Here is a 14,415-nt window from a genome sequence, read left to right as displayed (position 1 = left end):
CTTCAACATGTCGAATCGGCCGGAAAAAAGTCGACGAGGACCAACTTCAGCGACAGTGCACTGAGAAAACTTAAGGCTGATTTACACTTCTGCCTCGGACCTACGCCGTAGGCTATGCGTCAAGCCAAATTTATACTTCTGCGTCAAACCTACGCCGTAGCCTACGTAGAGACGCACAGGCCTGCGCCGTAACCTACGCCGTACCTGACGTGCACTTCTCCAAAAACCTAACAGTGCGTCAATTCTACGCGGACCGCAAGCGCTGTGATTGGTCTGCTAGAACCCCTCCCTCCGTATGCACTTGAGTTTTGTGTGCGTTTATGAGCACTGTAATATAGTTTAACGTCACACCTTCTTATTTAAAATAAAACAAAGCAAAGAACAAGTGTCTATAATATTATAGTATTATACATCAGTAGTTGTCCGCGACAAACAATGTTGATCTGCCGTTGGTACATGTCCTTGTGGAGATTGAAAGAATGCCATCTTCTCCTGTTCCGTTGTTGTCTCCTTTTTGTTGTTTTAAATAATGATTTGATATTTATTTACCGCCGCCACGGCTATGCTTCTCCGACGAGCCGCTTCTTCTTTGGCTTTTGCCATGGTACTGCGGGTTCACAAGCAACATGCCCGTGGACACTGCAGACTAGCGGTCCGCATGTGTACTGCACGTCGACGCGGACGACGACGCATGCGGCTATATTACACAATTTGTTTTTTTTTGTTTGTTTTTTAGCTGCACGTGGTATAGCAGTCTTAAATGCAATAACTAAAATAATAATTTTCCTAAATAACTTTTCTTGTCGGCTTACCAACAGTTTAATATATAAATGGAAATAATTAATTTATTTGTCTTACCTGTGTTATTTTCCACTTTCTTTTCTTCATGTTTTCCTTGGCTGCATTCATCACTCTATAACATTCTTTTAGAGCTCCTGGGATGCAACCTTATTTTCTTCATGCATGGGGAATGCATAAACCTAATTGTAGCCTATATGTTCAATTATATTATTGAAGGGTATCATGATTTTGATGTTTAAATGCTGAAAACAGACTCCTGATTTGATGACATTTTTAATTACAGAAGTTACTCCTATTTTCTTTTTCAAGAAATGAAAATTATCCATTTAACATTGACATTTAACTTTTTTTTGCATTTTGCATTTTATTATCACAGTTAAAAAAGAGATTTTGTTTTAAGGAATAGGGTGAAGTCAGACCACGTTTTGGTAAATGACTTATAATACCATCAAATAAGCTATGCATGAGAAATAATGATATTTTTATAAATTAGCATGGGTCTCTTAAATATGTATCTGTTTTTTAAATGTCAAAAAGTATAATTGTTTTAAAATTAAGAGAGTTAGAGTATCAGCATGTACCTTCTTGAGCCACGGCACAACATTAAGGTAAAATGGGCCAATAATAAAAGAGAACAACACAGGTAATTTCGGCTGAAATCAATTTATTTTTAACAGTAAATTGACACTATGGTCTTTAGTGTGCCATAGCAACAGCACCATTTCATTAAATAGAAAGTTGAATGAATATTTCATTAAACAATGCAATTAAAAATGAACTGCTCATGTTGTACACTGTAAAAAAAACCCGTAAAAAAACGGTAATTTTCTGGCAGCAGGGGCGCCAGAAAATGTCTGTTAAAAAACAGAAAAATACTGTCAGGAAAAAAAAAACAGTAAAAACACAGTAAAAAAACGGTAATTTCGTATCCTATAATTACGGTTTATTACTGTTATTCTACACAAAAATATCCTTATAAAACCATGAAATCTTTTCATTTCAACATAAATTAATTGTTAAAATACAGTCATACACCTCTAAAACACAGAAAATTGTCTTTAAAAAAAGTTTTAAGTACAGATAATAACATATACTGTAAAAAAACGGTAATTTCTTGTCCTATAATTACGGTTTATTACTGTTATTCTACACAAAAATATCCTTATAAAACCATGAAATCTTTTAATTTTAACATACATTGTTAAAATATTCAAACACCTAAAACAGAAAAATTATTTAAAGAATGATAAAAAAAAAAAGTTTAAAAGATCATAATCAGCAATTCTGATGAGCCATATAAAAAGTATTTAACTTGAGCTAGAGAGGTGACAGACATATCTAAAGGGATAGTTCCCCCCAAAATAAAGTTGTCATTTACTTAACTTTAAGTTCAACTTTAAGCAGTTTAAACTGCAAAAATAACTAAGATTTGCTTTAATAATAAAAAGAACAACACCAGTAATCTTAATTTTGTTTTATTTGTTATCTGCAAATACATCCTGTGATCAACATTTAACAAAGCATCGTTTAGCAGCATTATATATGTATATATACACACTTTTTTTTTTTATGAAACTGGTTCTCCCCACTGGTTAAAACTACTGGTCTTTACTGTGAGCTTTTTTCTAACCCTGTACTTTGAAATGTACACAATTTAAAACGTGTAAACACACGTTAAAACGCTGCAACTCACTCAAGATAACAGTCAGCCACAAAATACAAGCAGAATGAACCCTTTACACATTACAGAATAGTATATAAACTAAATGGAAATGTATGAAACAGAAAGAAGCTGGCATGTGAGATGTCTACTCTCGCCATTCAAAGTCTGCAATGTTTGTAATCAAAGAAAGAACCTTAGGATTTATGGACTGCTGTTTTTTAGATTGCTGCTTCTCCACTTTGGTCCCCCTATCTGGATTTATCCGGAAAAGGCATCTGTGAAGACAGAAATACACTTGAATATAGTGCTACAAACATTTTTCATAATCAGCAATTCTGATGAGCCATATAAAAAGTATTTAACTTGAGCTAGAGAGGTGACAGACATATCTAAAGGTATAGTTCACCCCAAAATAAAGTTGTCATCATTTACTCAACTTTAAGTTGTTACAAACCTGTACACATTTATTTCTTCTGTTGAACACAAAAGATACTTTGAAGATTTGTTTGTAACCAAACTGTTGATGGACCCCACTGACTTCAATAGTCTGGAAAAAAAAAATACTTTAGAAGTCAATGGGGTCCATCAACTGTTTGGTTACAAACATTCTTCAAAATATCTCTGTTCAAAAGAAGAAATTCATACAGGTTTAGAACAACATGAGTGCAAGTAAACAATGACAATTTTATTTTGGGGTGAACAAGTATCTCCCATTAAGCAACTGTGCCTACAATGGCTGTGATGCGTTCCAACAACCAGTGTTAAAATCTGCTGCCAGTGTCAACATCTCCATAGATCATAAAGGAAATGTTACACCATGTCCTAACCAGCCGTGACGGCGACACACAATGATGCTATTTTAGAAACTGCTTTTATTTTTCCGCAACATCGCGGCTGGAACTACAACACAAAGTATGCCAATGATAATCTCAGGTACTGTTTATGTGCTTTATTTAATGTTAAAAGCGTGTAATGTGACTTTGAATATAATTTATTGTTCCCAGCCTTGTAGCCGTACTACCTCAGGTCTTACAATTACACAAATGGAAACAAGAATGTTCAAACTTGATTCTATAGCAAAGATTGTTTTAATAACTCAGTATGTATTTTTAATAGTTTAAAATGGTGTAATGTGTAAAATACATTTTGTTTTATTATTTTTTTAACAAAATTAATCTCTGGGGCCGTGCACTTGCCGCGGGAGCCCGCCCACACGCTGTTCTGATTGGCTGTGGTTTTTGATTGATTTTGTTGCATCTTGTAATCGTGTCTGGCTTGGACAGACAAATTGCTTGTCGCTGGAATCTTATCGCATCGCGTCTGGTTAGGACACAGTGATAGTCGCACCACAAGATTGACGGAAGGTGAGAATGTAATGTCCTACAGGGAAAAAATTGTGACCTATTAAATCGAAATAGACAGTTCATAATGTACCAATACCAGTTGTCTTACCACAGATGCCAGAAATGCACAGCGTCTGCTCATTTTGCTCCTGTCATTGAATAAATGTTGTAATGATCTTGCCACCAAATAAAAGGTATCTAGACTTTCTTCTGTTACCGGTTTCATGTCCATTAATTTCCTAAATGGATAATTGTTTATCTATCCATCTTTGGGCCATATATACACACTTTTTGTTCTTCAGGAAATGCATTTTGTGGTTAAACTTTTAAGTCTTACCTCTGCATGAACTCCAGAGTTGCTCCAAGTTCCAGTGGATAACTGATGTTGAGGCAGTAGTAGTATACGAACATCATTACAAGGGCATCAGCACAATTTATAACCCCATCTTTCACGATGGTCTGGTCCACAGCAATCATCAAGTTTTCAGCTGTGAGGGGAGAACTCCCTACAGTACATAGGAAAATAAGAAAAGTCAAAAAACATTAGGTTAAAAGAAAAGTCTAACATCACGACTGTCAAAAGACCACATTATTTGGCTTGCATATTAGCACAACAAGAAAACCTTACTATTCTGGGTTTTACCTTTCCATTATGTTAAAAAGTTAAGGGTGTCCACCAAAAAATAATTCTCACAGTAACTCAAAACAGTATGACAGTTTATCTGTGTAATACAAATTAAGATATTTAAAAGGTTGGTTCACCCAAAAATGAAAATTATGTCATTAATAACTCACCCTCATGTCGTTCCAAGCCCATAAGACCTCCGTTCATCTTCGGAACACAGTTTAAGATATTTTAGATTTAGTCCGAGAGCTTTCTGTCCCTCCATTGAAAATGTATGTACGGTATACTGTCCATGTCCAGAAAGGTAATAAAAACATCATCAAAGTAGTCCATGTGACATCAGTGTGTTAGTTAGAATTTTTTGAAGCATCAAAAATACATTTTGGTCCAAAAATAACAAAAGCTACGACTTTTAGCATTGTATTCTCTTTCGGGTCTGTTGTCAATCCGTTGTCACGACTCCGCAGTGACGCTGCTGATGTAAGTCTCCCTCTGACTGCTGACGTGTTATCTGGTGCGCCCGAGCTTCTTTTACACAGTCTGAGGGAGACTTACGTCAGCAGCATAAGACCCGGAAGAGAATACAATGCTGAATAAAGTCGTAGTTTTTGTTATTTTTGGACCAAAATGTATTTTCGATGCTTCAAAAAATTCAAAAAAACCCACTGATGTCACATGGACTACTTTGATGATGTTTTTATTACCTTTCTGGACATGGACAGTATACCGTACATACATTTTCAATGGAGGGACAGAAAGCTCTCGGACTAAATCTAAAATATCTTAAACTGTGTTCCGAAGATGAACGGAGGTCTTACGGGCTTGGAACGACATGAGGGTGAGTTATTAATGACATAATTTTCATTTTTGGGTGAACTAACCCTTTAAAAGTTATCAGCTGTTTTGATCCAAACAATGTAGATGAAAGGCAACCAACATTGAGGATACAAAAAGATAAAAGCATGAGTGTAATCCATTTGACCCATGAGGTTAAATCCAAGTCTTCTGAAGCAAAAAAAAATCACTTTACTGTTTATAAATATAAAATGCAGTTGTAACACAATTTAAAATCACATAAAATAAATCAGGCCGTAAAGTGAAACCTAATTTGTCTATACATTATGGCAATGGTGATTAATGAAATTTTATGTTAAAAGAGATGTGACATTTTGTATGTGATGTGGATGTACACTAAAATGTGTTATGATTTGATACTGTAGTTAATAAATCTCATATAAAGTGACCATATTTGTTCAGAAGACTTGAATTAAAACACGAGTAACGTGGATTACATTAAAGGTGAATGGTAACCAACAAGTTCCATCAATGTATGGACATAAACAGCTGATAGTTTGGAATGACATTATGGTGTATAAATGCCAATTTTCTGTTTCGGCTTGACTACCCCTTTAATGAACTTTTAAAAAATAATTAATTTAGTTCCATAATGCTAGTGCTACGCTGATGAAGGTCTAATTACAGAAAATGCTTAACCCAATAACAAGATATACTTAAGTTTACTAGAATCTCCAGCCAGCCCCTGATTTAATATGCCTGTATCAACCCGTTCATAAATTTAAAAATGCCTTTTGCTTAAATGGGTTAAAACATAAAATACCACATACCACACACAACGACGCAAGGCGTGCTGGGCAGTTGATCAACTTCAGATGGCAGACACGTCTCATCAACCATCACGAACATCTTGGCCTGATCTTCACTGAAATGTTTCAGAAGCAGCATCACACATCCAGGAAGATAAGGATCTAGATGCTTCGCTTTGGCACTTTCAATGCCTTCTAGGATGCCCTCTATTTTGCTGTTCTTCTTGTCATGGGACATGAGATATGAAATGACTCTTTCACATTTACTTGAGATGGCTCCTCTGTCAACATCCATATCTGTTAGCTCTTTGAAGTGGACCATTATCCCGCACATCTCAAACAAATATGGCCACTCTATTACCAAAACAGGGGTTTCCATTTTACTTATGTCGCTTCTCTGAGTGTAGAAAGTAGCCAGCATTTTTTCTTGAATACTTTTGGTGTTCTTGCTTTTGTTTTTGTGCATGTTCTTTAATTCTTCTTGTGCACATTTCTGAGTCTCCTCAGTTTCACCCGGTGGCAGCCGTTTTGGTTGCCAATTTGTGCAACCATATGTATCCACTCTTCTTATCTTGGAAGGTGGGTCGTCTCCCTCACTTGTGCTGGACGTCTGTCTTTTCAGGTAAAGTGAGGTTTTCCCTCTTTTCATGTTGTCAAGTCTAGCCTGCAGCTGCTTGGTAAGGGAGTCATAACCACTACCAACAACTTGATCTTCAATAACATCTCTAAATGACAGAGGATATCTTGAAACAATCTTCCTGGCAATTTCACATAAGTGTTTCTTCCCTGGTGTAGGGCAGATGGTTAAAATCTCTCCTAACATCAGGCGAATCATTTCACGTCTTTCACGTCCTGTTGGCCGCTCTTTATTTTCAAGCTTTCTGGTAAGTTCTGACGGCATTTTACTCCAGGGTATCTCAAAATTGAAGTGCCAGTTGTTATCCACTGGAGTGTTTCTATGAGGAGTTGAGACTTCACTTGAGCTTGAGGAAGACTGTGGAGAGTTGGAATGATCTGCACTGTTTTCACCTGGAGAGGGCAGAAAAAAATCTCTCAAAGTTCATTAAATTTTAGCATTCACTGCTGGCCTATGACCAGAAGACATGCCACAACTCGAGTACATTTTTGATGTTGTGTGAAAAAACGACAACAAAAAACAGCTACTGTATGTGAAACACTAATCTATTCTACCAGGCTTAACATCAAATTTAAATAAAGCATTTTCAATTGTAATATTGATACATCACAGTCTAACCCTAAGCCTGAACAATACAATATCCCTTATTGTATTGTTCAGGCTTGTTTGTCTCAGATCAAAAGATAGTAATAATTAGAAAATACACTGTGATATTTTAATTAAGCCAAAACATTTTCATCACACATACTTGTAGATGGATGGTCTCTGCATGGCATTGTTCCTGTGTGTGTGCTTATACATCTTTCTGGCTCAGCTCTGGTAGGCAGATCAGGAATCTCTTTGGCATTCTTTTCAGCTGGACAGAAGACAATAGGATTTAGGCCTGCAAAATCTTTCAAAATCGCTTTGCAAAACTCAAATACAACTGATCCATTATGTTGTGAGGATATAATATTTTTTATGTGTTTACAACTTACAATTAAGTATACTTACAAAAAGCTTTAAATCTCGCAATCAATTTTCGAGCTTCAATTGGCCTGAGGGTATTAAGAAGATCTGCCTCCTGGACATATTTTAAATCTTCCACGGTTTCCACACCCAAGGTCTGAAGAGCCTCTAACAGCAGGTCATTTGAACTTGAATTTGGCAGCACAGAGTAAATGAAGTCAGAAAGACCACTGTCTACATCATCCATCACTAAGAAAAGAGTCAGACATTGTAATTCAGTGTTAGCCCAAATAAATATCCAAAGTGCAATTCAAAAACAAAATGTAATGTATTCTTCATTTCTTAGCTTCAGAGGCAGCCATTTCATGATCAGCTTTAAACATTAGCCTAATGTGTGTGTAGATTTTTTTCTGCATCTTTGTGAAGTGGTGACCGTTTTTATGACTATCAGTTTTTAACTACGCAAAAATATGTATGGAACTCTGTTATTGAAAGTTAAATTCTAAAATGTAATTTCAAACATTTAAGGACCTCTTCAGCCATACTCAAGTCCTGCACAGTCTACTTGAGTCCTTATATTACCTAGTGCTCACACAGTCACAACTCAGCATTAAATTTCCTACTCAATATCTACTTTGCTATGTTTGAGAGAAATTACTCGAGTTCCACAAAAAGCATAAGCAGGCAATGGATAGTAATCCAACAACAGCTCTCCATTTATGCACATCATGCCTCCACATGCTGTGTGAATTTCATACAGTCCAAACTCAGGTAAATACTGTGAACCATGAGGAGTTACAAGGAAGTGCACATTTTTATCCATTATTAGCATAAGTTCGATTTGTGCAAACTCTGTTGGCATGCCAGGACCTATGCAAAGAAAAAATCCCTTTCTGTATAGTGTGCCTTTCCACTGTATCTCAGTAGATGCTTCAAGAGCACACTGATCAGGCAAGCTTGCTTCTACTGCACTGCGTACTGCATCACTGTACAACTCTGCATGGAAAGGGGTGGATTGTTTCACTTGCAAAGTAGGAGCAAAGACAGAACTTGAGTTTAGATATGTTTGCAGAAGTTGGTGGTTATTTGCAAGTGTCTGGCACACATTTTTGAAATTCTGTGTTCTTCTCACACATCTTTTGAAATAGGAATGCTTGCTTTCGAATCTCATAGTCCACAATCTTATGAGTGGGCCAAACTTGAGAATCAAAGCAGGATAGTGGCCCACGTAATGGTGCTTTGGTTTGAGTTTATGATCAGGAAACATCTCCTTTCTTGTTTCTAGATACTCCACAATGAGAACATTGAGCAAAGCAACTTGAGAGTGAGATATTTTAGGGGCACATATTAATTCCACAAGTTCTTTCAGCTGGACTGTCAGCTGCCATATCGGATCATCTGTTTCTGCAATCTTTTCACCTATTATAATAGGAAGAAGCCTCAGGAGAGACCAGTTTTCTGTTGCCTGGCCACCTATTTTAACTCCCTTTTCAGAAACATCTGAAGGAGTAGAAGTGGCATCAGATCCCTGATAGCTGAACTGCCTGATTCTCCGGTTTAGCTGACTGTAAGTAAAGAATTTCTTTACCTTCACAAAGTGCTTGATGTACATGGCCAAGTCATATGCCACAACTCCTTCAAACACATCATGTCCAATACAAGGTGGGAGGCCAGGCTGGCTGACATGAAAGTAAGTGAGGGAATTGAAAACCGAATCAAATTTTAAACCCCTGAATTCTGTCAGGGCACCACTTCTTATCTGTTGTACTGCCTCATTGTAGTTTTGCACTGTTCGAGGTGGTGCACCTTTTTGGAAATCATGGAACTCACTTCTAGTTACCAGGCAATATCTACAGAAGTAAGTGGAGGTACTGAAGTTCTCTGTGAAACCTCCAATATTGTGAGACCCCAAATTATCTCCAGCAATGCAAAAAACTGATGCCTTAACAACATGCCCAGATATCACAAGCCCATTTGTCTCCAGTTCCTTGATATCTGACAGCATTGTGGAGAACACTTTGTCGTGGCCAAAATATTTAAAGTGTTCTTCCCTACACAAGAGCACAAGCTGCAAGTTTTCAACACTGGAACGATAAAACGGGTCAAGGTTGGCCAGTGTAAAGTAAACCCCAAGTATCTTGTATTTTTTTTTTGCTGACCCAAGAGGATTAACAACCTCGAAGGCATCTTGATACAGTATGAGCTTTATACTTATACCCGACTCCCTAAACAGTGTATTACTCTTGTAGACAGATCCATCTCTCACATCACTTAGAACATGTGCAGAAGTGTCATCTTCATGCTTTGTACATTCTTTCCACACAATTGGGTCTTTTAGCAAAGCCTGCAAAGTCTCTTTTATTGGGATATACTGAGCAAATTGTTCCTTTCGATTATCATCAGTGCCTAAACTAATAGTTTGAGGATGCACATAAGAGAAGTTTGTCTGAAAATATTGCTTTCTCAAATACTCAGTAGAGAGTGCAGGGCTACAGGATGCATGCAAGCTAGAATCATTTAAACTTGCCAGAACATCTTTTATTTCTGACTCTGTCAATCTTGTATTAGCTTGCAGGACACCTTTAAGCTGATTTATTGTGTACTGGTGACACACATCACTGAGACTATCTACTTGTTCCACAATCATCTGAATAGTGGATGAAGGTACAAGGTATTTGGCCTGTAACTTCATGTAAAACATACACAAATTTCTCATATATAGCCCTTTCATATCAGGTGGGTCCAGGATATCCTCAGGCTCGTCAATGCTTACATCTGACGGACTTTGAGCAACATCAAAAGACTGGCTTGGCACAGAATCAACAAGATACATAGCTGACACGTGCACAGATGCAGCTTTTTTATGATTTCTAGAAATGTGTGCAGTAAAAGAGGACCTCAATGAAAAGGCTTTGCCACAGCCTTTAAATGGGCACTTCACCTCTTCTTTCTTTGAAACATGCAACTTTAAATGATCTAAAAGATCTTTCAGATCAATGCATTGTTTCTGGCAATGTGGCTTTTCACATTTCAGTGGACCCTGTACGGTTTCACATTGTGACACGGATGACCGCCTATGGTGGCGCAACATATGACTTTTAAAGGAATTATACTTGGTAAACTTTGATTTGCACCCAATTACACAACAGGCATATTCACCATGTGCTTCATTTGTGTGTAATTTTTGATGATTTACATACCCTTTCACTGTTTCCATAGAAATGCCACATATAGGGCATGTGAAAGCATTTAGAACACTTGCCATATTGCAAACTTACTTAATGTTTGAGCTTGAAGGCTTCTGACTGATCTCAGTTCCAGAAGTTCCAGATAGCTATTGTTCCAATTCCTGGTATTGAATCAAAAAACTGAAAAAAAAAAAAAAATTAGTTTGCATAATATTTGTGCAAAATCACAAATAAATTGTAACACAGCAACATTGATTTTCTTTATTTAATTGAGTCTCAGATTCAGTCACAAAAAAATCTGTAATTTAGGCATTTCTGAAACAGTCACTCAGTGTTAAGCCTTTACAAATTGAAATAAAGTGTGTTTGTTTCTTAAACCTTTACAATGTGACCATCGAGGACCACACTACGAGTATTTTCCTTATGTCATTTTAGCTGTATATCAATTACACTAAATTTGCTGACATTTTTTTTTTTTTTTGAGAATCGTGGATGCTTTTGCTAGAGACTGCTGTTAGTGTACCATTTGAAACCAAAGTCAACGTTGACTTATCACTTTAAGCCAAACAATTATCTTTTTCTAATAATTTTGACGATGTTTTGGGCCAGTTAATGCGCTTACGTGCGCAGCATATTTGAAAGCTGTTGCTAGCAGTGGTCAACTTTAGCTAGCTAACTTTTTTAGTTAGCCAGCCACGTGCCACACAGTCACGGCCACAAAAATACAAGCCAACACAAAGATAATGTTCTTAAAAATGCAAAGTTAAATTGCGTTCAGGTAACGTTAACACAAAGCTAAAATGCATCTGCAACCTAGCTAATGTAACATCTGACATACATTAGTTGTTTTGTTTTCGGTCGTCAATCTTAATGTATACTCTAGCTATGTCAGTATTGCGTTGAATTTTTGAATGTGTCAGTAAATATTTTCGACGTTACCTCTCACAACTGTTGCTTCCTCGAAAACAGCAGAATAGTTCAACAGCGCGCCACCGTCTTCACTCTTCATGATGTCTCGCGCTTCTTTCTGCGTGCGCCACCAACGTGTCAATTCTGATTGGCTTAGATAATTATTGCAGTGAAAATGATTTGCTGAACACAGAGGTTGGTGATTTGTCTTTTGCATTGGTTTTCGTAGTTTATTATTGAAATTGCAACGGTCTTTTTTTAAAACAGCTAAACTTACCATACCATACCAACTTTATTTGTTAAGCACTTTACAACAACTAAAGTGTTGTCCAAAGTGCTGTACAGAAAAATAAACATAAGTACAATTAATATGCACACAATAAAAGCATTCAAAGTAACAAATTAAAACAAGCAAATAAAGTCGACATCTTAGGTGTCAAAAGCCAAAGAGAAAAGATGGGTTTTAAGACTGGTTTAAAAAAAAAAAAAAAAAGAGGCCTGCTTAACACAAGTCGATAGATATACTTTTAACTAGGATATCTCTATTTCTAACAGATCTCTGATAATCTGTGACAAGCTAAGGGGTGTCAGAAATTAACACAGTTGTTACAGTATTTCATGTGTTAAAAGAGGCCAGCAGGTTAATAAAAAAATCACTTTATTTTTACAGTTAGTTTCATTAAAATTATCATTGAAAATATGTTTAAAAACAGATATATACTGTATTCCATTTATACAAAGTTTGTCTGTTAAATTACGTTACACATGTCAATAAACAGTTTTTTTTTTGTAATTTCATTAAAACATTTCTGTAATTTAAAAAAACAGGAAAAACACTGTAAAATTTATTGGCAAAAACTGTAAAAAAATATTTATTTTTTACAGTGTATAGGTGTGTTTTTCTGTGCATTGGTGCCTTTTGTGTGCATGTACACTACAAGTCAAAAGTTTTTGAACAGTAAGATTTTTAATGTTTTTTAAAGAAGTCTCTTCTGCTCACCAAGCCTACATTTATTTGATTCAAAGTACAGCAAAAACAGTAACAGTTTACTACCGACTCCAAGCTTTTGAATGGTATATTGTATAATGTTACAAAAGCTTTTTATTTCAGATAAATGCTGAGCTTTGGATCTTTCTATTCCATCAAAGAATCCTGAAAAAATTTACTCAACTGAATAAAAAAAAGTTTCTTGAACAGCAAATCAGACCCTGGACCACAAAACCAGTCTTATGTCGCTGGGGTATATTTGTAGCAATAGCCAAAAATACATTGTATGGGTCAAAATTATAGATTTTATTATTTTTTTTATTTGTATTTTTTTTTTATGCCAAAAATCATTAGGACATTAAGTAAAGATCATGTTCCATTAATATATTTTGTAAATGTCGTACTGTAAATATGTCAAAACTTAATTTTTGATTAGTAATATGCATTGGTAAGAACTTCATTTGGACAACTTTAAAGATTTTCTCAATATTTAGATTTTTTTGCACCCTCAGATTCCAGATTTTCAAATAGTTTTATCTCAGCCAAATATTGTCCTATCATAACAAATGGAAAGCTTATTAATTGAGATTTATACATCATCTGAAAGCTTAATATTGAAAAATTGACACTTATGAATGAATGAGGCATTTTTTTTTTTTTTATGAATGAGGCATTTATATAGCGCTTTCATGTGTATTGCAATACACCCAAAGCGCTTTACAATTTATGTATGCTTAGCTTCCATGGGCAACATGGACATGACTGGTTTTGTGGTCCAGGGTCACATATTAGAATGATTTCTGAAGGATCATGTGACTAGAGTAACGATGCTGAAAATTTAGGAATAAATTACATTTTAAAATATATTCAAATAGAAAACAGTTATTTTAAATAGCAAAAGTATTTCAAAATTTTACTGTTTTTGCTGTACTTTGGATCAAATAAATGCAGGCTTGGTGAACAGAAGAGACTTCTTTAAAAACATAAAAAATATCTGTTCAAAAACATTTGACTGGTAGTTTATGTGTATGTATTTTTTTTTTATGACTAGATTTTGTGTGCATACATATCTAGGCCTATAAACCTATTTTCACCCTCAATTTCTGTGTAAAAATGTGTGTGCGTATGCAGCCCATTTTAGCTGGAAATTGTGGCCCATTTTAGCTTAACCAGCCATTTCTACCTAAAATGACCTTTTTCACACAAAACCGAAGTTTCTTTTTTTAAATTCAACTTTTTTTATTTTTTATTTGAAAGAGCATGTCAAAACATTGTTCATAAACCTTTGCTTTGTTGGTAAGCATACTTATAATTGCTTTAGTACCCTTATTAGTGATGAATGAAATTTACTATGCGACTCACTTACCTTCCCAGGCAGCAACATAGTTTTGGCCCAGATCCAGCCCACATCTGGCCCGTGTGAAATCCATGAGGGCCAGATGTGGGCTGTATCTGGGCGGACACTGCTTGCTGTCTGGGTTACAATTTCTCTGACAAGCTTCATGTAACACTCTGCCCTGCCCACCTTAAGAAACTCAGACCAATCAAAAGTATTGTTACAAGGTCAGTTATTATGACTATAAAAATTAAGAGATATGACGCTACAATATTTGACCCATTTTACCTGATAGCCCATTTTAGCTGACTTCACCCTACCCTTTAAAATCCAATATGAGTTTATATTTTAGTTAAAATTTGTCAACTCTCTT

General features: G+C 35.8%; 1 protein-coding gene across 1 annotated transcript; it reads right to left on the bottom strand.

Moving 5' to 3' along the window:
• Window positions 1-2,296: 2,296 nt before the first annotated feature.
• Window positions 2,297-12,152, bottom strand: LOC131544517 (uncharacterized). Its single transcript, XM_058782837.1, has 7 exons — window positions 11,749-12,152; window positions 10,900-10,989; window positions 7,667-7,870; window positions 7,422-7,529; window positions 6,058-7,065; window positions 4,145-4,313; window positions 2,297-2,739 (listed from the first exon to the last, which is right to left on the bottom strand). Coding segments are annotated over exons 2-7 (1,620 nt in total). The 5' UTR covers window positions 10,901-10,989; window positions 11,749-12,152; the 3' UTR covers window positions 2,297-2,609.
• Between the last annotated feature and the right edge of the window lie 2,263 nt (window positions 12,153-14,415).

The sequence above is a fragment of the Onychostoma macrolepis genome, chromosome 01 (genome assembly GCF_012432095.1).
Source record: "Onychostoma macrolepis isolate SWU-2019 chromosome 01, ASM1243209v1, whole genome shotgun sequence".
Lineage (NCBI taxonomy): Eukaryota > Metazoa > Chordata > Actinopteri > Cypriniformes > Cyprinidae > Onychostoma > Onychostoma macrolepis.
Note: the sequence above shows the minus strand (reverse complement) of the source record. Positions and strands in the feature narration are given on the sequence as shown.